The sequence below is a fragment of the Coenobita brevimanus genome, chromosome 50 (assembly GCF_032717465.1).
Source record: "Coenobita brevimanus isolate Jiangsu-jjx chromosome 50, ASM3271746v2, whole genome shotgun sequence".
Lineage (NCBI taxonomy): Eukaryota > Metazoa > Arthropoda > Malacostraca > Decapoda > Coenobitidae > Coenobita > Coenobita brevimanus.
The window spans coordinates 55,295,963-55,321,910 of record NC_137003.1 but is presented as its reverse complement, the minus strand read 5'-3'; the positions used below and the strand labels follow the sequence as shown (position 1 = coordinate 55,321,910).

General features: G+C 45.1%; 1 protein-coding gene across 4 annotated transcripts in view; it reads right to left on the bottom strand.

The window, feature by feature from the left end:
* The window catches only part of LOC145399842 (diacylglycerol kinase theta), a 95,719-nt gene that overhangs the window by 20,677 nt on the left and 49,094 nt on the right, over positions 1 to 25,948 (bottom strand). For all 4 annotated transcript variants that reach the window (XM_080272416.1, XM_080272417.1, XM_080272418.1 and 1 more), the window contains exons 2-4: positions 6,611 to 6,690; positions 2,326 to 2,428; positions 600 to 751 (exon numbers count right to left, since the gene is read on the bottom strand). In XM_080272416.1, coding sequence (XP_080128542.1) covers positions 600 to 751; positions 2,326 to 2,428; positions 6,611 to 6,690 — 335 coding nt within the window. The remainder of the gene's footprint in view (positions 1 to 599; positions 752 to 2,325; positions 2,429 to 6,610; positions 6,691 to 25,948) is intronic.

Below are 25,948 nucleotides of genomic sequence, written 5' to 3'. Positions count from 1 at the left end.
CGTCATCTCTGTCCTAACTTCATGAATGTATATTAAGATACGACACAAAAATTACTGCAAACTTTAACTGTTTTCTGAAGGAAGATCAAGCAAAGGGGGCGCAAATTCTTTCTCTGTCTTGGTCTTCCTGTAAAAACGTATCTAAGTTAGGACAAGGAATCAGCCGTAAATACAATACTGGTGCATTCTATAATAGCCTCGCACTCCCAGTAACAGGCTTTCGGTCAGTGTGAAACGGGTGGGATTCTCAAACACACTTACGATCGATTTCCCCTCGTAACTTGGGTACGTTTTTGTAAGAAGAACTAGTAACACGAGAAGAACCTGTATGTCCCTTTCCGCGTCCTTCCTACAGAAAACAGTTATATAACCTACGGCATTTATTTCTCTCCCTCTTAACTAAGATTGTGTTTCTGTAGGATTAATTTGAAACTTGAAAAAATTCTGCACACACCTTTCCTTGTCCTTCGTGTTTCAACAAGTCATGGGTAGGACAGGGAATGGATCGTACACTGCAGGGGCAGGAGGGTAAAGGGTGAGTATGAACAATGGCTTATGACTAGACGCCTTGTTAAATACGATGACTGTGAGGCACTGACCAGACATTTTGAGTTTGGTGGGAGGTTACCCTCGCGCCAGTGGTGGTATTGCACCACCTGTTGGAGGTTCTTTTCCGGTACAAAGGTGGCGCAGTCTTTGCAGTTGGGCACCACGAAGTCCTCGCAGTCCACGTGCACGTAGTATTCGCACACTGAAACACAAGGATAATATTACGTCATCAGGGCCGGATTAACATCACTGAGGGCCACAGGATGAACCACATATGAGGACCCCCGACCCAAGGTAAAAAGGTACATACATACATCGTCTAATCCTGTGCTGCCCCATGAGGAGAGTAAAAAGCTTCCCATAGAAAGATTTTAATGACTATCTTTAGAGCTTGTATGATGCCAGCTGCTGTAACTTTCATCATATATATATATATATATATATATATATATATATATATATATATATATACACACACACACACACACACACACACACACACACGCTGCCTCCCATTTACAGCACAATACAATATATTTCTTGCCTCACATTCACATCACAACACAACACAACATTTGGTCTGCTTATATAACGCAAAAACACGTGTTCCCTGTTCTACAACGCAACACAATACTATATGTCCTGCCTCACAACATATCACAATACAATATCCTCGTGCACAACACAACTGGTGCAGGGCATCACAACACAGTGCAAGACAACACCTGCTCTTCCTTACAGTAGCACTAGCCTTGGAAACGGGTTTTTGCCTACCTCTAACTTAAGCTCTGTTCTTGTTAGTTGCTTCACTACAAGGACCTCTTTCTGTTAGCTCTTGCTACTGCCTGTCGATTTTGTTTAGCTGATAGGGAGGTCTCTCGCAGTGAAGGGGTTAGCTACAGACTCCACTAACCCCTTCTGTACGTGTCTCATTATATTCATCTCAGGTCTTTAGTATCGAAGGGGCAAATCGAGTTTTTCTTTCAAGACTAGCAAGACACTACTCCTACCCTCCTCTAACTGGGGTCACCTATACTCTGTTCACCTGATCTTGGCCTAAACTGCCTTCTCCCCTCCTGGAATGCTGAGATGCAGCAAGACATTATCACTAAAATATGACGCTGGTCACAAGAAATGGTATGGAACGGATGCAGACCAGCAGTACTGTTTAATTCTATGCCTGAACTACGTGAATTTGGCTGCAAAAGGATGGAAATCTCCGCAAGATATGATGGATAAACAATAGGCCACATCCACCTGCTGTCAACCCTCATAATGCTTTAAGTAACTGCTCTTAGCCTCCTCATAATCACCACTAACTGAACTCAGCCTTAGAATATCCTAAACACCAAGTAATCCCAAGTATTCCACCTATCTTAGCCTAACTGCAGTCAACCTCAACAGAGTTACTACTAAATGCAGCCTTAACTTACCCACTATTACCTAAATCCAATATCAAAATCGCCCAAACAAACCCTAAATAAACCAGACAAACTCAACGTAGCCCAGACAAAAAAAAGAAAGAAAAAAAAAAGCCCTAAAACTACTCCAGGAAACTACAAACAACCAGAAAGAAGACGTTTTTTTTCTAACTTGACGAAGATCCCTAACCCGTCCCAGTCCAGTTGATATTCACGATTAGTCACTGTAAGATCAGTTTGTCTAGTCATGAAAGAGACACATTGCTCAACGAATTTCATGCAACTATGACTCAGTGTTTAAATTGTGGGAGTGGCTCAGTTCCGTCAGGTAAAAACAAACGTATTATAGTCTCACCTTCGCATTTTAGTGCCCAGGTGTCGTCGAGTTTTTTGCGACAGACGTTGCAGTGTCGGCGGCGAAGGTGCAGCGGCTCCGACCAGCAGTGTGCCACCGGGACCTGCCGGGTACACAGAGGTTAGTGGTAGGGCAAACAAGGAGAAGGGAGGTCACAGACAGAAGTTACAGGGACGTCATAAAAAGATCACTGTGAGGTCACTGATAGGGCAAATGGGAAGAACAGGTTACGCGAAAAAATCACAGAAAAATCATAGGGAGAAGTTTTGAGAGGTCAGTGAGGTCGCTAGGAGGTCAAATAGGGAAGGGGGAGATGACAGGGAAAGGGCATAGGGAATTTGGTGAGAGGTCACAGAGGGAGGCCACAGGGATGTTACAGGGAGATACAAGGTGGTTATGGGGAAAGGTTATAGGATGAAGTTACAGGAAAATTAGAGAGAGGGAATAAGGAGGTTACAGAGAGGGCATTGATAGAGCATGGAGGGGGGGGGGGTTGGGAGAGGGTATATGGAAAGTATAAGGAGGTTACAGAGAAGGTACAGGGAGGTCACAGGGGGAAAAAGGAGGTCATTACAGGTAGATGGAGAGGTCACCGGTGAAGAGCACAGGGAGAGGTTATAGCAAGATCACAGGGATAACGGATATCAAGTAAGTAGGCAGGGAGAAGGGAGGTAATAGGGAGGTTTTAGGGAGGTGGATGTCATAAGGAAAGGAGATGTCGTGGTGAAGGAGCATGTCATAGGGAAGGAGCATGTCACAGGGAAGGAGCATGTCACAGGGAAGGAGCATGTCATAGGGAAGGAGCATGTCATAGGGAAGGAGCATGTCACAGGGAAGGAGCATGTCACAGGGAAGGAGCATGTCATAGGGAAGGAGCATGTCATAGGGAAGGAGCATGTCATAGGGAAGGAGCATGTCACAGGGAAGGAGCATGTCATAGGGAAGGAGCATGTCATAGGGAAGGAGCATGTCACAGGGAAGGAGCATGTCACAGGGAAGGAGCATGTCATAGGGAAGGAGCATGTCACAGGGAAGGAGCATGTCATAGGGAAGGAGCATGTCACAGGGAAGGAGCATGTCATAGGGAAGGAGCATGTCACAGGGAAGGAGCATGTCATAGGGAAGGAGCATGTCATGGTGAAGGAGCATGTCACAGGGAAGGAGCATGTCATAGGGAAGGAGCATGTCATAGGGAGAGAGAAAAGGTTATAAGGGGAGGGAAGGTTATGGGAGAGGGAAGGTCACAGGTGGAAGGGAGGTCATGGGAGACGGAAGGTCATTGGTGGAAGGGAGGTCATGGGAGACGGAAGGTCACAGGCGGATGGAAGGTCATGGGAGAAGGAAGGACACAGAGGAAGGGAAGGTCATAGGGGATGGAAGGTTATAGGGAGGGGAAAGGTCATAGAGGGAGAAAAGGTCATGGGAGACGGAAGTTCATGGGAGGGTCATCATAAGCAGACAGGCAAAGAGGGAGCTCAGAGGGAGAGGAAGATTGATGTAAACAAGTCACAGTTAAACAGGTAGATGAAGAGGTCGTACTGTAGTTAAAGCGGGAGGTCATTAACAGCAAGGGTGGCAGGGAGAGCTAATGGGGAGGTCACTGTAGCATGTCATAGAGGGAAGTAATACGGTCAGCATCAGGTCACACTTGCAGGCTTCTGGTCACCGGGAGGTCTGATGCGCATAAGAACATAAGAAGAGAGGATAACTCCAGTAGGCCGGTTGACCCATACTAGGCAGCTCCTAGAAGAGTAACTGAACTACAAGAATGAAATAAGGATAGCAAAGAAGAAGGCTCTCCCCCGCCCTCCAAACCCTCCAGCCGAGGCCGGAAGGGAAAAGTCAGAAAGAACACCACGCAGTATAGAAAAACTGGTGTGTAAGTGTCTTCTGATCCTGAACACGGTAGAGGTAAGCCACACAGGTAAGCAATAGGTCACTGATAGGTCAGTGGCACAATATCCGGTCAGAGGCAGCAGAAGACAAACAGAGTCTGACAGATAACAGGTACAGATAACAGGTACAGTACCCAATCAATGCTACGTCAAAAGTGCAGTACATGTTTCAGTCAGTGACAGGTCACAATTACCTACTTGTAATCATGTCACTATCAAGTCGCACCTTCACTGTCATCTATCATATTCAGAAACACATTTACGATATATTCCTTTCGTAAGTAAGAACTGTTTGTGCACGGAAGACAAAAGACATGGCGAGATTTTGCACCCACCTTCCCATGTCCTGGGTGCAAAAAAAAGATTATCCCTGTGACAAGAAATTGATCAAAGGTTTGTTTGTGAATTTCATCTCAAGTCAACAGGACAGTAAGGGACCACTGATGGAAAGCAAACAAAGCAAAAGATAACAAGTACACAGGTCAGTAATACATTCATTACAAATACTGCATTTCTCCCACGATGTGCAAAATATAAAACTAAAAAAAATATCTAGTTATTTATAATAATACAAGTATCAGTTGAACAATGCTTAATGGGTAAATTAAAGCCAGTTTCTCCAGTCGCTTCGCTACAGTACTCATCAACTGAGGAAAAGTACAATATCTAGTCAGATGTAAAATCCAAGTACGAGTTGGACAGCGAGGGATGGATAAATGAGGTGCAGTTCCTTGAGTCACTTGGCCAAAGGCAAGGTGAAAGGGTCCTGTGTGGAGTGAGGATGAAGCGAAGATTATCCGGTAACTATGAGTACAATGAAAACTTTTTACATTCTTGCCATCTTCAGACGATTTCAATCAACATCGGAATGATGTGTAACAGTGAAGGAGATAAGAAATGTTATAGTTAACTCATCCACATGGTAAAGCCTTCGAAAGCGTAATAAACTCGTCAGGCAGTATTAAGACTGAAATGAAAATAAATACGTGGACTGAAAAGGATGTGAGCAGTTTCCTGGGTTGCTTAACTTAAACAAATGATCACGAGAGGGTTTTATGCAGAGTGTGGATGAGAGGGAGTTACAATGAGTGAACTAGGGTGATCATAAATGGCTTTGCAAGAGTTTGGGAAAGTGAATTACTTTCATGGTGACTGTCAAGGCCAAGGTTAATCGTTGATGTCAGTTTACTCTTGCTATCCCCAGGAATTTAACTGAACTGCTGTAAAGAGACAACAATCTAACTCTTCCAGTGTGAAGTCTCTCCTAAGCTGAGTCAAATCATCTGAAAGTTAGCAAGAATATACTAAGAATACAAACCATGGTAGAACAGTGATGAATCATGATGAGGATACTGCCAACTTTGCATTTTATTCGGTTAACTTTAGATGATTTTCTTAAGAGGTGCTGTGAAATCTCCAGAGTCACTCAGAATACGACACTAAGTCATACTCTCATGATTATAGGAGATTCCTTAACTCCTCTTCCTCAACTGTCTGTTTAAGGCATCTGACGATAGACAGAAAGATATATTAACTGACAGACATAAAGATAGACAGATAGGTAGACAGACAGACATAAGGACAGACTGACTGACTGGTATTACATACGGAAACTCTATCGATATAAAAAGAGTACAAATAATATTAACCAAATTACGATGAAACATGTCAAACAAGTTACTATGAAAGAGGTCTTAAGAGGCCAGACACGCCCACATGACGGCAGCTCAGCAGTGACTTGGGTAGACGGCAGAGATTGGTCCTGCTGAGCTGTCTTGTGGTGTGGGTCAGTGTTGTGTGGTATCGTATCTTAATCCAGTCAGTCCAGGATGTCTGTCACGTTATGTTCCTTGCCACTTCCAGACGATTTTCTTCAGCTTTTTTTTTTGTATAGAGGGGTTATATACATAATAAACCCCTTCAGTGCGAGAGGCCTCTAATACCTATAAAAATAAACCCAAAAGCACGTCACCCGGATTCAAAGGGTTAACGCCATTTAAGGTTCACGGTCATAATCGGGATGGGTGTTATGGTGGCTATGAATGAAGCAAAGCTGAGGGTGGGGCTGGCAGATGTGGAAAAGTAAAGTCATGGAGAAGGCTGAGCTGTTTGGCCGGGAAACTAGCCTCGATAGGTAATGACTTGGTTGCGGACTAAACTAACAAAGTCCAATAAAAGTCAGAGTTGAGGTAGATGAATTAAACAACTCAAGGTTGATGCGACGACGACTGACTTTAACCACGGCATCTGTTAAGACCCTTGATGACCCAGGAGAGTCAAGAATAATGCTGATCAGAATGACAACAGTACCTAATTTCTAAAGAGTAAGAATCCTAAGGTGACCGGTTTTGACTGACGGTGTTATGCCTGAAGAAACAGGTTGCACTGACCTTGACCAGGGTGGGGGCGATGCTGGAGCAGGGTGACACCACCGTCTTGAGACATTTGTCGTGCACCACGAAGTTGCACACTGTGGAAGAGGAGAACAATGTTAGTCAGCCATCACAACAGTATGAAATTCTCCGAGTGAAGCCATATAAACTGGCCACGAACAAAGTTACTAAGCGCCTATTGCTGATGACCGCATTATGTGTGGTTTAGACAGACGATTACACCTGACGTTTGGTTTGTATGCTGAAGGTTCACTGGCTGGCCCTGTGTTGAAGCTATGGATGATGTATTGATCAGATTACGTCATGTCATCACCACAGTATTGCCACTCAATGACCGCAAAAAACACCACCTCTTTTTTCTCTCCCTAACCTAATGCGTATTGGTAACTTCAAGTGTACGAAATCTCCAAGTAACCTAAAACTAGCATAAAAGAGTAGGTTTTATATTGTGCACGTTGAAATAAATATGAACATAACATTGCGCTGGGTCTAGAGGCAGCCTTCCCAACAGCTGTGGGGATCTGCTTCAGGTGTGGACCACTGGGGATGTGATGTGGAAGTGAGAGTGCTGTGTAACTGATGTGCTAGTAATTATAGTAGGTCGTACAGCAGTGGATGTGAGCCCTACTTCACCACCACCACATAACAGTAACCACTAATAAACCACTTTGAGTCAAGGAAAATATCGCTTATTCTTTCTTAACTCACTGGTCAGAATGGAGAACAAAGTTAAATTCAAATCGAAAACATTCTGGGCGTGACAATAGCTGTGCATTATTAAGTATATCTATTGTTATGAAATTATTTTCGTAGCTGCTATTACCAATGCATGCAGACACGACATGAGACCGTGGTAGCACCCGCCTCCCACTCCGGTTATTTATATTTAATAAGGGTAATTAAATGTATTTGTGGAAACCGGGTAGGCGACTAAGCTAACCCTTTCAGAACGGGTGGTCACTTTTAATCTGAATAAAATAGCCTCAGAGTAGCGGACAAATGAGAGAAAATTCGTCATTGTAAAAGAGTTTAGTGGGGATTCTTTCCAATCCCTTTGCTTTGGGAGTTTTTTTGTTTTTTTATGAAACTGAGTAAAACCGTTCTCCGTACAAACATCTGTCGCCGTGATAAATGGATTAGCCTCTTTTACCGTGATGACATCTCTGTTTTTCTTGCCACCACCAGACGATTTTTTTGAATTCCGGGATGGATTTTTCGGACTGGGGGGATTAAATATAACTTTCATTAACCTCTTCAGTATGACACACCTTTCTTAAACTGAATAAAATACTCTGAATGGATAATCGGTTATTATACGTCATCGCTGTGAAGGGGTAAATAGGGGTATGACGGTACCATGATAGCTGTGGTGCAAGAGTGATATCAGCACAGCACAGCACAGCACAGCACAGCACAGCACAGCACAGCACAGCACTCATGAAGGCTCCGGTGCCTGTATGTGTAACCAAATACGTAAGAATAAATGTTAATCCCCAAAACAGGTCTTGTGGGGCCCCCTTGCTGGGTCGAGCTGGATGTGGCGGACGTACGAACACACACACACACACACACACACACACACACACACACACACACACACACACACACACACACACACACACACACACACACGACATTAACGCTAATCATCATCATCATCATCATCATCATCATCATCATATTTCCCACTAATCTATGGGAAAAGAAGGCTGCAGATATGGGGCCAGGAAACCCAAAAAGGTATACGGGAACTGCAGTGTATGTGCCTTGATGTGCGGTATACCTCGAATGATGATGAAGTTGGAGGAATACACACCGTAGCTGTTGGGAAGTCCGTTGTGGGTTGATCAGCGTAAATGCAACTACTCTGATCAACGCAAAATAAACTTCCTAACAGCTACACCGTGAATTCATACAGCTACATCATACAACTAGCTATACATTAAGGCACAGGCACTACAGAATTACCAGCAGAGTATCCAAGTACAAACCAACGCCAGTAAATATTCTAGTATCAATTTTAACTCTTCTACTTGCCACTTTCCTTTTCTGGCTGATGTTCCTAAGCTGAGAGAGAGCTACCATGTTTCTCTGTTCATTTCCTTTGATATAATGCACCGGGGAGAAAAGTGACGGACATGTTTCTAAGTGTGCAGTGGACGCAGTGGAATAGTAGGCCAACTTTTGTCCCACACTGTACCCCCATGAACTATCACTAACTTTACTTGTACAGGAAACATATACCATACATAACATTGCAAACTGCCACACAGACGTTTGAATACAAAGGTCTGAGGCACAGTCAAAGAAACAACTATCTTCCCAGTTCTGTCTTTTTACAACCGTGTATCACAGCGGGAACCCTACATCTACTAATGCGACTCAAAACGTTCGACTTGTCCTCTATAGAATCGTCAAACCTTGGGAAGATATTTGTCTCTGAACACGCTTTTGCTTATCATTTAACCCCAATGGCCAGAGACTTTTTTTTTTTTCATCTTGCTACCACCAGACGATTATATTCAACTTAGGACAGATCTCTAGTATATCCCTTTTACTTTAACCTGGTGTAGACACCGACTGCACACTGCAACAGGACTGCCCCAACACTGCAGACTTGGGTCGAAGACAACAGGCTGGCCATCGCCCCTGCCAAAGACACCACCACACTCCTCAACGGCAGTAAACATAGACACAGGTACTCCATCCACGTCGCACTTAATAATGTACGTGTGCCACACACCCTCTCCACTAAGATCCTTGGAGTGACATATGACACCGAACTTCCCCTGGAGGAGCGACTGTGTTCCTGTGGCACAGGGCAGACAGACCTACACGTGGTAAGGTCGTGTCCCCGTACACAACACATACGTCACTTGAACGAGTCTGACCCATGGCAGCAACCGATGTCCAAAGATGTAGACTCCATGGTTAAAACTGTACACTCAATTTTGTGACGTGTAGCATGATCTCTCTCTCTCTCTCTCTCTCTCTCTCTCTCGAACCAGCTAGTGTTCTCTTAGACTGTTCTTGCCCCCTAAGCACGAACTGATTCATCTTAGAAGTTATTTTTTCTTTTTGTTTCGAAGGGGCCAATGAAAGCTAAATCTGACCTCTCCCAGTTACAAAAGTCTCTCCTAAACCGATTGAAACCGTTTGGGGGGTAACACAACTAATATTGAAAGTACATCATCGTAATGAAGGGGTTTATTTTCATCTACGGGAACTTGCCTAATCTCACAACCTGAATATTAAGTTGTGGGTGCATAAAATTCGATTAACTTAAATTATGAGGTAGGAATGCGTGTCTTTGTTTACTGGTCAAATCCACACTCCAGTCTGCCTACACCTGGCCATAAACTGAACTGCAAGAGGTAACGGATATTTGCCAGAGGAAAACAAACCGCCTACAGGGGTTTATGACATGGTGAAATATTTGTGGTTCTTAGGTTGTTCATCTGTACTTATTGACCCCTGCTTTATCTGCCTATCAGTTATTCATGCTACGGAGATGTTATTCATATGCAAAATGCCACAGGAAATTTCGCAGCTACCCAACCTTGGCGAATCATTTTGCATACTACAACTTATCGTCCTCTAATGTGCTATGTATACCATTTTAATATCGATAGTTCACAGCAATAGCGTAGAAACGAGCATCGAGGTGTGACGTGCACAATAAATCGCTGCGGAAGAGGTGATACGAAATCTCCAAAAGACACACACAAAATAAGACTTTTAGGAAGAACCTTTTGTAGCGAAGGAGTTAGACAAACCGCCATTATCCCTTCAGTACAATGACGCCATATTTGATAATATTCTTGCATCCAGCACACTGCTTCATCAGTTCATCACACACCTTGTAGTGAAGAAATGAAAAGCTGAATAAAATTACCCAGCGCTAGTTGCAAGACAGACTGCAGCTGATCCGACCAGGATCACCTTCACCTTTGACCTGTTGATCTGATATTAGAATTATTTCATCCTCAGCTAACATGAAGCCCATCCATCAAGTCTGATCCAAATTAAGTAAAGACTATTTGAGTTAAAGGGCCAAGCCTTTGACTCTGCCTTGTGATCCTTACCTCTGACTGACTGTTCTCAAAACTGAATGTCGTCACCCTTCTATCAAGTTTGGTCAGAATCGGGTCAAAACTGTTTGAGCTGATCTTGAACTTGACCTATAACCTACGACCTTTCTCGGCTAAAAATAATCACCATTCATTTTATGGTTCTCAGTCATTATGCCAAGTTTGGTGCTAATAAATGCGCTGTTGAAGGAATGATCATAAGAGGGTTAATAATCTCGGACAACAATACCTATACACTCGTGGGGACCCAAACTCGGCGTACTGAAGCCAACTCACTGATGATAAAGTTGGTAAGATATTATCATAATGTTTTGGTACAGACAGGAGGCGGTGTAAAACAACTACTGACTGTCCGTACACTGCCCGTAGACTAGCTAATAAAATCCTGGTACAAACTGGCCCAATGTCAAGGTTACAGGACAAGATCAAAAAGTACAGACATGACTTTTGAGAGAAATTTAAGTGTAAGGTGAATAAGCCCGCCTAATGGCACTAGGAATCATTGGAAAAAACGTCAACATACACAAGAGCAAGCCTGTCTCTAGACCCTTCACCACGGCTCTTTCCTAAGCTGAGTAAAATCGCGTGACAGTGGCAAAAACAGAATACAATGGATTGCTGCTACTATCTCCCCAGACCCACCACCTACACACCTGCTACTTACTACTTACCCTCATCCCCACCTGCCTCACCCACCACCTGGCTCACTCACCATTGCCTCACCAACCACCTGCCTCACTCACCACCTGCTTCACCATCACTTGCCGCGCCCCCACCTGCCTCACCCACCATTGCCTCACCCACCATTGCCTCACTACCTGTCTCATCACCTGCCTCACACACTATATCCTCATTACCTGCCTCAACCACCAGTTCCTCATCACCTATCTCACCATCTTCCTCACCACATGCCTCATCAACTGCCTCACCACCTGCCTCACAACCTACTCACCACCTGCCTCACCACCGGCCTTATCCACCACTTGCCTCACCACCGGCCTCATCCACCACCTGCCTCACCACCGGCCCTATCCACCACCTGCCTCAACACCGGCCTTATCCACCACCTGCCTCACCACCGGCCTCATCCACCACCTGCCTCACCATCTGTCTCACCTACTACCTGTCACACCACCTGCCACATCACTTTCCTCATCCACCACCTGCCTCACCATCGGCCTCATCCACCTCCTGCCTCACCACCGGCCTCATCCACCACCTGCTTCACCATCGGTCTTATCCACCACCTGCCTCACCACCGGCCTTATCCACCACCTGCCTCACCACCGGCCTCATCCACCACCTGCCTCACCACCGGCCTCATTCACCACCTGCCTCACCACCGGCCTCATCCACCACCGGCCTCATCCACCACCTGTCTCACTTACTACCTGTCACACCACCTGCCACATCACCTTCCTCATCCACCACCTGGCTCAACGGGCACTACTTCACTCACCACTACCTCACCACCCTGCTTACCCACTACTGCCTCAGCGCCACTGCCTCACCACCTGCCTTACCCATCACCTGCCTCACCACCTTCTCACCCATCATCTACCTCACCACCTGCCTTTCCCATCACCTGCCTTACCACCTGCCTCACCCACCACCTGCCTCACCACCTCCTTGCCTCAGCTAAGGGGCGTTACCCATAAACAAGCAATAGTCGTCTTCAACCAGCCGTAGGAGTGGGCCACATGAGGCAGAATGAAGGGGGGTAAACAGGCATCAATGTCCCTAAATACAGCAAGACAACAAAACAGGGTGGACACAGACACACACGTTCCCACCACGACACCCTCTTCCTTCTCTGCTCCCCCCTCCTGCCCTCCCCCAACTCCCTCCCTCCCTCCGTGTAGAAGCTGGGATGTGTTTCCTCCCCCGCGCCCTGCCAGGAATGGACTCGCCGGCGATCGATGTTGTAGCTCCCATCTCTCTTTCTCTCTCTCACTCTCCTCTCTCTCTCTCTCTCTCTCACACACACACACACACACACACACACACACACATTTTCTCCAATAATCAAGGTATATCTAAGAGTCAGAAAAAGAAGAAGAAAAACGAAGGAGCGAGAAAAGTGAGAGAAGGAAGAGGAGGGAGGAGAAACTATGATAGATTTATTGAACCCAACCAGGCGGCAGTGGTGATCTGGAGAGGGGCAGCATAAGCACCTGAGAGCACCACCACCACCACCACCACCACCACCACCACCACCACCACCACACACACCACCACACTCCACCTACCACCACGCAACACCAGTGCCCACCATCATCCACTATCACTCACCACCACCCACTGCCACCCACCACCACACCAACCAGCAACATTCACCACCACCCACACTCCAGACCACCACCCATCACCACACGCACCATCATCCACTATCACCATCACCCATCACCACCCACTGCCACCCTCGATCACGCACCACCACCACCTGTCACTCACCACCAACCAAGACCACCCACTGTCACCCACCACCACCTACCATTACCCACCACCACCCACTGCCACTCACCATCACCCACCACCACCCACTGCCACTCACCATCACCCACCACCACCCACTGCCACTCACCATCACCCACCACCACCCACTGCCACTCACCATCACCCACCACCACCCATCACCACCCACCGCCACTCATCACCAACCACTGCCACCCGTCACCACCACCCACTACCACCCAACATTACCCACCAACACCCACTGTCACCAATCACCATCCACTGCCAACCATCACGACCCTCTGTCATCCACCACCACCCACTGCCACCTACACCACCCACTGCCACCTACACCACCTACTCTCACCCACCACCACCCACTCTCATCCACCCTCACCCACTCTCAAACCACCACCACCCACTGTCACTCACCACCACCAACTCTCACCCACCACCTCCCAGTATCATCCACCACCACCCACTCTCGCCCACCACCACCCTGTACCACCCAACACCACCCACTCTCACCCTCTACCACCCACCACCACCCACCGTCACCCACACCCACACCCACACCCACCCACCTACACACACATTTTCCCTGCTATCACCACCATCACTCTGCACCATCAATTGTCAATCTTGGGGCCCAGTAAGATGGGAATATTGTAATTAATTCTCGTTAAATTTGTCGACAGTGTGTGCTGGCGTCCTTCACACACACACACACACACACACACACACACACACACACACACACACACACACACACACACACAGGGTCTTTGGCGTACATGGTGTCAGTGGGTCAGGGGAAGGTATGTGTGAACTGAGTAGAGCTGTATCTGTCCTCTCTACATACTGCCACAATCCATCAGGTACATTCAGCTTGTTATAACGTGGCAGTCTACGAACTACACTAACCCTGTACATAGCGTATAAACAAAGATCTGAACACAATAACAAAGGTTCGACTGGACTGGTTCTATAGTTTCCAAGGCTCTACAGGGCCCGATCTGAAAAACAAAGAGCTTTAGGCTACACGATCTATGCTGAAAATTAAGTAGCTTTATCTCGTCCTCTGTAACTGAAAAAACAGAGCTTTATCTGGTGGCTAAAAGCTCTACAGGATCAATATGTCAGCTGTACACGTCACAAAGGTCGCTATAGGGCCATCTTGATATAGGTGAGGCTACAGGTGGTGGTGGTGGTGGTGGTGGTGGTGTGGTAGGGCGGGGGGTGTGGTAGTGTGGTACGAGCATCTGTACGTGTGTGGTGGCGGTCGTGTTGGTGCTGGTGCGGTAGGGAAGGGTGTGTGTGTGTGTGTGTGTGTGTGTGTGTGTGTGTGTGTGTGTGTGTGTGTGTGTGTGTGTGTGTGTGTGTGTGTGTGTGTGTGTGTGTGTGTGTGTGTGTGTGTGTGTGTGTGTGTGTGTAGCAGGGGTACCTATATGTGTTTCGTGGTGGTGGTGGTGTGGTAGGGAAAGAAGTGTGTGGCATTGTGGGAGGGGAAATGTATGGGTGTGGTGGTGGTAGTGGTAGTGGTGGTGGTGTGCTTGTGTGGTAGGGTACTGTGTGTTGTATAGCGGTAGGAAGGAGTGTGGGGTATGGACAGAGTGTGGTAGTGATGCAGAGAAGTGTGGTAGTAATGTATGAAGGGTGTGTGGTAGTGAGGTAGGGTGTGTGACAGCGAGGTAGGGCGGGTGTGTGGTAGTGTGGTGGTGAGTGTGTGGTAGTGTGGTAGGGATGGCACTTGGTAATGAGGTAAAGAGTCTGGTGATGTGTGTGTGTGTGTGTGTGTGTGTGTGTGTGTGTGTGTGTGTGTGTCTGTGTGTGTGTGTGTGTGTGTGTGTGTGTGTGTGTGTGTGTCTGTGTGTGTGTGTGTGTGTGTGTGTGTGTGTGTGTGTGTGTGTGTGTGTGTGTGTGTGTGTGTGTGTGTGTGTTTGGTACGGAGGATACTAAATAGTGTGGTAGAGTGAGTGTGAACCAGAGAGAGAGAGAGAGAGAGAGAGAAAGGGGGGGGGTTAAGGCAGAGAGAGGGAGGGTGAGGGAGGGTTGGGAAGGTGAGGCAGAAAGAGGGAGGGTTGGGAAGGTGAGGCAGAAAGAGGGAGGGTTGAGAGGGTGAGGCAGAAAGAGGGAGGGGGAGAAGGAGAGGGAGGATGAGACAGGGTGAGGCAGGGAGGGAGTGTGTAGCTGGGATATTAACACAGACAGGGGAACACACCATCGTCTCTTGGGATTCCTGCCTGCCTGCCTGCCTGTCTGCCTTCCATTCTCTCACACTTGCCTACCTGCCTGCCTACCTACGTGCCTGCCTTCCATCCTCACATACTTGCCTACCTGCCTACCACTCTAACATTCCTGCCTGCCTGCCTGTCTTCCATCCTCACATAACTGCCTGTCTGCCCTCCATTTTCACACACCAGCTTGAGTGCCTACCTGACTTCCTCTCACCCTCACACACCTTTCTTATATCTTCATATATTTGTCTTCTCACCTTCCTTCCTTCCATTTTCTCACATCTGTCTACCTCCCTATCTGCCTTCTTTTAATTCTCGCACATTTGCCTAACTTCCATTCCAATTCATTTTTTTTATATGGAAAAGAAGAAGAAACAAAGGCTGAAGCATGCATGTAATTCTCTTTTCCAAAACACAGTTGAAGGAAAGAGCGCCAAGACCAAGACCAGTTTATTTCAAGATGCCTGGACACACTGCACGTAAAAAATTGGAGGCCCCATGTCTGCTTGCTTGCTTATCTGTCACCCATTCTCACACACTGCCCGCCTGCCTGCCTGACTGCGTGCCTGTCTCTCATCCACACACCACACCCGCCTCGCACCCCACAACTAAACAAATTCAACCTGTCTCACAATAACTCAGCACGTCTGCATTTTTCACGCCATGTCGGGTTCCACACCAAAAATGAATAAGAAAAACAAAAATCGATTGGCACCTTCTCCCAGTTTCCCAGCAGTCACAGAAGCACACAAATATCCAACATAGCTCTTTCAGTACACTAACGTTTTTACTACTTCGTTCTTGCTACTGCCAGACGATTTTTTTCAGCTCAGGAAGAACCATCGTAGTGGAGAGACTGACAGAGTTGCTATCTGATTCCTCCATTCCACACTGTGTGAAATCGTCTGGATGTGGCACGACGGCATGATAACGATGCCACGCTACATGAAAAACTTCTTCACTACGACGAATCAATTTCCGACACTACCTTCCGATGCTCCAGGCTATTTTATTCAGTTTAAGAGACACCCGTTCGATCTGGAGGGATTAGCCACAGCCTTGAGTCACTCCGTCACTACAAGATACTTCCTGAACCGAATAAAATCGTCTGGAGGGAGCAAAAACTGACTAAAGAAAGACGTCACTGTAATGAAAGTGTTAAACTATCCTGTACGAGGGTCCTTTCCTCAAATAAAATCGTCTGACAGCAAGCAAAATCAATCGTCATGCCGCTGAAGGGGTTAAGGGAGATTTTCTATAGCTTTCATTACGGTAGGTCCTTCTCGTGTGTACTGGGGCTGTTTTGTGAGAGGCGGCATATAGTAAAAAATGACGTCATAGCACCGTAGGCTTTATCATCTGAGGAATAGCTGTCCAGTGCGTCGTGACTCATTACCTGTACCTCGGGATATGTGTGTGTGTGTGTGTGTGTGTGTGTGTGTGTGTGTGTGTGTGTGTGTGTGTGTGTGTGTGTGTGTGTGTGTGTGTGTGTGTGTGTGTGTGTGTGTGTGTGTGTGTGTGTGACAGACAGACAAGCGGACAGACAGACGGAGATGTGGGTGTGAAAGGCAACAGAACGAGAGGGAAATAATGTGAAAGATAGACTGTGTTCAATGCAATAACTATTTAACACATATAAGTCTGGCCAGATTTTGACCCATTCCCCTATCGTCAAAAAAATAGATTTACTCCAAGGCTGATACACTGCGACTGAGGTTGATTAAAATTGGATCAACATTTTTACAGTTTTATTCACACACACACACACACACACATACACACACACACACACACACACACACACACACACACACACACACACACACACACACACACACGAAGACGGGTTCCTATCTTTCGACTTCATACTGATAAAGCAGATACTAGACAGCAAACGGTTGAATAAACAGGCCAAAGCAGTGTTGACTATGACCCTACAGACACCACATCACAACCTCACCATACCATACCGCACCACACCCACACCCTCCACACCATACCTCACCACAATGTACTTCATCACACCTACAAACTCACCATATCACACCCACACCCACCACACCACACCCATAAACACACCACACCCACACTCTCACCACACCACACCCTCACCCTACAACGCCACACCTACATTAACACAACAGGTAGGCAGGTATATTCAGTGATGTCAAGAGCCTGGCACCACTCACCCATACCTGATGCCCGTGCGTTATTACAGGGATGAACAGGTGTAACGTTACTGGCTGAGTCACGCAAACGTCACAGGGTCGTCTTCCCGTGGGCATAGGAGGCTCCCTTGAACCTCTTCCCTAACAGTTAATATTTACGCATGGAGCTTTGATATTCTTGTCTGTAATATGCGTGCCAACTCTGTCCACATTATAAGGGTAATTTGACATGCAAGAGATACGGGTGAGATAGGGGTAGGGTGCTGTGTTGTTAGGGTGTTGTGCTAGTAGGGTGCTGTGCTAGTAGGGTGCTGTGCTAGTAGGGTGCAGTTAGGGAATAAGATGTGGAACAACAGTGAATGATTATGGAAAGATACAAACAGATACTGGCATGAATAAGCAGTCGGTAAAATAATAATAATAATAATAATAATACGAGAGTGATATGCAATAAAGCTGAAATCAGAAAGAGAAAGAAACAGATGGATAGCGGAAAAGGCGATAGAAGAAGGTATCACTACTACAGATGTAAGTAGGAATTGGGCATATGTGGGCTAGGCAATGTGTGTAATTAGTCTCTCTCTCTCTCTCTCTCTCTCCTAGTAGTATGTTTTTTTTTTCATTCTCTAATTCATTTATTCTTTCTACGTCAGATATATTTCATTTTGTTTTTGACATTTTTCCATATTTTTACTCATATTTCAAGTTATAGTCACTCCTTTTCCGTCCTTGTTTCATTGTTCCGTTTCTCTTTCCTCATCTTACAAATGAAGCCTGATACGTTATTCAGTTTCTCACATTCTCTTTTAATTTGACTGGGGATTTTCACATTTTTCAATTTTATTTTTCCTATCAGCCAATTGTACTTTATTTGTTCCTTCAGTTTTTCTCTTAAGCCTTTCACTCAGATATCACCTTTTTCTCAGCGTCATCATTCTTTCTTCAGGTACTTCTGTCTCGTTACTTTTATATGTGTATTCGTTCATAATCTGTATTTTCTCAAGATCTGTTTCAGCTTAAACTTTGTCCTTCATCTCTTGTTCGAGTTATTTTGCTTCGTACATTTTCCCTTCCTTCATTAACGTACAGGCCCTCACTGTGTGCGTCCTGTTATTTTCTGATTATTCGATTTCACTGTTATCAGATCAACAGGATTTTGTCATGATGTATTCTTTTACCATCCATTCACTAGACAGGATTACTTTTTCCTTATCAAGGCTGAATCCAACTCTTTTCAGAAATTTCCGTCGGTTTTTTAACAGACAAGTAGGGCAGCCTGATTTGCACACTCAGTTCGTTCAGATCTGTTCATTCTTGATCTCTTAGTTACCATTTTCACGTGTGTCATTATCTTACTATTGATTCACATCTTTCAAAAGTCTTTATCAATCTACACACATAGTTTTCTCTGTTAATTACGTCTTTTTTTTCCCTCTATGCTGTTCAACACAGGGTTTAATTCACTGATCATGCTGCTGTAGTGTGTAGTAGCAGTGCACTTATAATTTCTCACTGTTTCCTTTTTATTCATCATCACAGCTCTCAAGTTTTCATTGCATCAACAATGTTTATTTTATGCACTTCTGCACTTCACTGGTACTTCTATTAAAAAATTTGTTTCTTTTGGCAGAATTTCCAGAAAAAATTGTTCCTTTTAAACTATCATCACTTAACCTTGTAGTTCACTGACTGTCTTTAGCACCACAAAATCACTTGCTATTACGTTTTGCCAATGTGCATCCGACTGTTCAGAGCTTCAGATATCCATAGTAATGTAAAATTTGTCGTACACTCATAAAATGGAGAACATTCATAAAATAAAGTCGATAATGTGATGGTGTGTGGGAGCCATTGGAGAGGAGCAAAGGGAAAAAAAAAAAAACATAGGAGCTCATTTGCCTTGCCTTAGTGGTGAATTGTCGTTTATTGTGGTGTGGCAAACGGTAGTGAAATGTTTCCAAATTGATAAGCGGTCGTGATTGAGGGACAGGTGTGAAGTTGTTAATTAATGGGCAGGTAAATGAGATAGTGGGAGATAACTCATCCCCCCTGTTCATCAAGTTAGCAACAGCGAGCGCCTCCTTCAAGAACTGATTCAATTACGATAGATAAAGCGATAGATAAAGCGACTATCTTTTAGGGCCACACAAGTTTCCGCACACCTCCACCGCCGCTCATGCATACATACATGCACAGGGGGGTATACAAGCGTACATGAATTCTTATACGTGTACGTGAATACATACACATACTTTGGACCTGTATACAGTATAGAGAACACTTACTCAGAATCATATGCACGTGACATTTACTGTACAGTATATATACGAGTATATGCACATGGGACATACATACATACACACATACTGTACATACACACACATACATACATACATACATACATATACATACATAAATACTCGTACAAACGTATACACATACATAAACATATACATATAAACATATACATACCTATATACATACACGAAGACATACACACACACTGGCCCCACACATACATGCACCAGAGAGGCATACATTCACACGTACTTCAACAGACCTGGGACTTTAAACAAAAATTGATTCACACATACAAGCACACAGGAGGCATACATACAGTGCACATGTGAAAAATTATTCAATATACCTACTCTGGACTTGGCTATGTAGAAATTTGAGTCGGAAATACGGTATATGCACAAGATCATCTATACACATACGCTGCGTGAATACTCTGGGTTTCTGTATATAAAAAACTGACTGATACATATAAGCGTATAGTACAAACAGGTATACAGTATCTGCACAGTACATTCATACTCTCGCTGGCTACAAGGGCTTCGTAACACCTCTTCGTCAGCGATTCAATTTGCAAATTACACCTTCATAATTATCATCTTCCATGATATCGATGCGACTATGTTGATAGTAAGCAGACATAAATATCACTGCATACGAATAACACATAATGAATCGCTAAAGAAACAGGGTTGCGAAAACAGAACTTAATCCCTCTCAGACTCCTATGACTCAGCTGAATAAAATCGTCTGACCACATAATGGAATACGATACTTGAATTGTTCTGACCATGAGAGGGTTAGCGGTGACAATACTGACTCCCAGGCTCCTATGACTCACTCTTAGCTAAATTAAATCACTTGTCTTTGCTGGAATACACTGTAGAGTTGTCTTGATCTTGGGAGGGTTAATTTGCTGTATTTTCCCCCACAGACTTGCATCTGTGTAAAACTGACAACCTAGACTGCATGAATAGATCGATGACTTCTGTTTCTGATTTTTACTCCCTTATTCCAGACGATAATATTCAGCTCCAAGGAGATCTCTGGTACTGAAGGGGTGGCTAGGTTCTCTCTCTCTCACACACACACACACACACACACACACACACACACACACACACACACACACACACACACACACACCTCAAAAGTTCACATACATATGCAGGCACACATAAAAACTGAGAAACCTAAATACACATGGACTCTGGTAACAAGCAGCTCAAATAACCTTATATTTACACACACACACACACACACACACACACACACACACACACACACACACACAGGCGCGGTAACAAATCATTGCAATAGGCGGTGTTGACAGTGGTGGTGGTGACTCCTCGACAAGGCTATTACTGGCTTGTCCCCCGCCCCACACCTGCCCCACACCTGCCTGTCCCACACCCGTCTGCCCCACACCTGCTCAACACCTGGCCCACACCTATTTGCCGCACACCTGCCAGACTCACATGTGTCCACACCTGCTCCACACCTCCCCTACATCTGCCAGTCCCACACCTTCCCCACACCTGCCCCGTACATTCATCACACCTGTACCACACCTGCCCCACAGGTCTCAGCCTCACACCTACAGTCACCTTCGGTTCATCACTTGCAACACATTCGCATATCTTCCATTCCACATCTCTTTCTCATCTGCATCACATGTGCCTCCCCACATCAACATATCTACCTCATTCGTCAGTCTGCATATTCCATCCCACACCCTCCACCCCACACCCGTCATTCCGTTCCTGCGCCAAACCTCTCACCCAATACTTATGCCACACATCAGCACCTGCGCAACACCCACTTCCCACACCTGGTACACATCTGCCTCTATATCTGTCACACCCAGGCCTGCCAACACACACCTACCATCACACGCCTACCACCACACACCTGCCACTATTCACCTATCATCACACACATACCACCATACACCTACCACCACACACCTGCCACCAAACCCATCACCACACACCTTCCACCACACGTACCACAATGCACCTACCACCACACACCTGCCACTCAACTTCAGTAACTCCCTCACGTGCAACACCACACCTGTCGACTCAACACTGCCACTCCACACCTGATCAACCAACACCAACCACCCCAGTCACACTCCTCCCAAACCACATCTACCACATTACCACCACAACTACCACACTTGTCACGCTACACCTACCACACTGTCACCACAAATACCACACCGCCACCATAGTTGCCACACTACTACCACAATTACCACATACTTGTCATACCACACTTGTCACACCACAACTACCACACTGTCACTACAACTACTATACTGCCAGCAAAACTACCACACTTGTCGCACCACAGCCACATTTCATCGCTTTCCCTTTTTACTTTTCTTTTTGTTTTCCTTCTTTCCTTCAATTTGCCTTTTCTCTTCCGGTCTTCCCTTCTTTCTCCCTCTCCTGTCACCCCCTCCCCCCCACCTTTTTTTTTTTGAAGAAAGAGAGAGAGAGAGAGAGAGAGAGAGAGAGAGAGAGAGATGAGCATACACCTCCTCTACATTCGGCTTTACAACCTACTGTATACGAAATTCTCTCTCTCTCTCTCTCTCTCTCTCTCTCTCTCTCTCTCTCTCTGTCGGTCTGCATGTCTGGCAAAGTCACATTTTAAAGGTTCACAAGCCATACCCTTATCTTATCTCTGCATCAGACTATCGCCATGTATTGCCATCGCTTGGCCTGTATTGTAGTCTGTCTGTCTGTTTGCCCAAGTATTCATGTGTTAAGAATAAATAAACTACCACTACCCAAACACCTACCAACAAACTACCACTATCCAAACATCTACCAACTAACTACCACTATCCAAACATCTACCAACTAACTACCACTATCCAAACATCTACCAACTACCTACCACTATCCAAACATCTACCAACTACCTACCACTATCCAAACATCTACCAACTACCTACCACTATCCAAACATCTACCTAGAAACTACCACTATCCAAACATCACTGATCATTACTTATAAGTACAGAGTTACGGGGAATAGTCTACTAGAGTTGTCCTGACGATGAAGGAGTTATTGGCGATACTATTACGTCAGTTTTACTCCCACCCGTTTTAAAGCGTTTGGGGTTAATTGCAATAGGGTACTAGAGTTGTCCCTACCATGAGAGTTAACCATTATATCAGTACCTTCCTTCTCAACTTGTATCAATGACAACGTGTTCTAAATGGCAGACATTTCGTAGCACCTCTTCCTTTGCGATTTATGATGCATATTAAGGATACATACATAAGGCATGAGAGAGTCAGGTGTAAGGTGGAAAATGAATCACTAAGGAAAAGGCACCACGACACTTCCTATGTCAGCTTGCTATGCCTACGTTAAGCACACGAACAAGGTATCACGGCCGGCAGCAACAGCACGCCCTTCACGCCACTCTACGGCGATGACGTAAAAGGGGGAGGATTTTTTTTTTTTTTTTTTTTTCATACGAAACTAATTACCAAGTCTTCATTCGAAAGCCGTAACTCCTGCCCGGCGCGACTCAGCCAACCAGGGTCAGCGTGGAGTGGGTGACGTCAGAGGAGGCACCGCGATTGGTTAGCCATGCGTGTGGGGTTACGGTAGGGAGTTGCCATTGTACCTATTTTATAACTAGATCCACAGACATTAATTTTCATTTATCTGAAGTTTTTTGAAAGGACCCTTACCTAGGTGTGGCAATTTCAACTTATTTCTTTGCGATTTTCGGTATATTATAGTGGCCAGCGACTTTCTACCGCCTTTTGAGAGCAAGTCTCGAAACCCTGCAAACCTGCTTATGGAAACTCTCCCCGGCATCCTCACGTGGCTCCTGTCTCCACCTCTCAGGTTAGGTTAGGGGATATTCTACATTACACACAGTGGTAAGGGCCCCATGCCTACACTAATGCAGCCCAGTACATTAATGTGTACATAATCAGCCTACTTTAGCACTTTCGCTGATGATAATACATGATCGAAAAGCCTTCTGGCACTTACTGGCGATCGAACCTATGGAAAGCGGGTCATAAGCTTGTGGCTCAAAGAAACGGTACTACACGTGTGAGTAAGAACCTAGCTTAAAGACCACGGAAATTGTCAAGGCTTCATCTAGTCTTTGAAAGTGTCATAGAGAAAAATAAACAGAGACAGATAGATATAGTGGTACACAAGCTTTCACTGCCGACTTTTATCATGGTGACGTTTTTTTTACTATGTCGCTGCTGTCCCATTCAGTTTTATTCAAATTATTCAGGACTTACAGTAGTCTCTCCAAAGCCGAATAAAATATCTGAAAACAGCAACACTCTAATGGAAACTGCGTCATGCTACTGAATATTAACGGTTTCATTAAATATCTAACGAAGCTGGGTCGTATCGAATCAGGCATCTGGAGTACAATCGCGATAGAAACTCAGTCCTACGGAGGTCATGGCTTTCTAATTAGGTACAACTAATTATATGTGCACATGTTATAGCAGTCAACAGTTGGGACAAAGAACTTACTTCGCATTTTACAACCTAGCATTCTGTTATTCATCATTTATATAATTGCAACATCGACATAGTTTGCATTACTACCATACAGGAGGATACTAAGGTGCGATGTGCAAAATAAGTCGCTAACAAAGAGACGCGACGAGACCCTCAGAGCAGTGAATCATTGACTGCGTGTGGAACAACTCTACGGTGACTCACACCCACAGTTCACTTCCAGACTTTTTTTTTTTCTTTCTTTTTTCTTTTTTTTAAACTCGAACTACGAAAAACTCCAAACCGGTGACAATGAATCCACGTTCAGTTTTCATATATATTTTTCATGTTACCAAAATTAAACGCCGAAGAGAATACAGGTCATAATTATACTTGAGAAGGTGGGTGACAAATTAAGTTCAAGCACAACAAGACGCAAACGTATGATACTAATCCCTCCCGTTACGATTTTTTTTTTTTACAAGAAGAACGAATGACATGGGGAGCTCTACAATCTCCTTCTCTTGTCCATCCTGCATAGACAATTCTTAGTAGTGACATAGGAACAGATTGTGTCATTATCTCAAGTCTGGCTGTGATTCACGAGTTGACTGCACCCGTGTGTGTGTGTGTGTGTGTGTGTGTGTGTGTGTGTGTGTGTGTGTGTGTGTGTGTATCTAAGGAACAAGCGGGGCCTGGCGACAGACAGGAGGCTACGTCACCCGATAAAGGTCAGCGGCCGGTCTTACACTGCTTCACTGCACACACAAACCTTAACGTGTTTACCCCTCACATCATGTAGCCCGGTGCCAAGGAAGGAGAGAGAGAGAGAGAGAGAGAGAGAGAGAGAGAGAGAGAGAGAGAGAGAGAGAGAGAGAGGAAGAAGAAGAAGATGACGATGATGAAGATGACGATGATGATGATGATGATGATGATGATGATGATGATGAAGGGATGAGGAGAGAATAAGACAAGAACAAATAACAAGGCAGCTCACTCAGGGAACGCCACATCACGCCTACCCACTGGTCTGGGGCCGAATGTTTGAGTCTGCCTTTTAACCTTGATCGTAGAAAAATTACTCTCCAAATCGAATCACTTCTTTCTTGCCTAACCCTTAACCCTTCCACCAACTTTGGTTCAAATCGATTCAGAACTTTAACCTGTGACTTTAACCTTTGAATTTTTCCCTGTGACCTTGATCTTCGACTAACTGTTCTCAAATTCGAATGTCTATAATTGATCAAAATTAGATAAAAATCGCTTTAATTACTCTCTCACACTCAGACACACATGGATTGAAATCTGACTCGTCCTGTGATCTTGACTACTGAGTGTTGTCGGTACTGAATCCCCTCGAACTTTCCTTACCCTTAACCTTTCCACTAAGTTTGGTTCAAATGAAATAAAAATGACAAAGTTGACCTTCCCTATGACCTTGATCTTTGACTGATTGTTCTGATAATCAAATTCTTATATTCTTGGCTTATCCTCAACCCTTCTACAAGGCATGGTCTAAAAAAAAAAAATGTTTAAGTTGAGTTTGTTCGTGTCCTTGACCTCTGACCTATTGCTCTAGAAAAT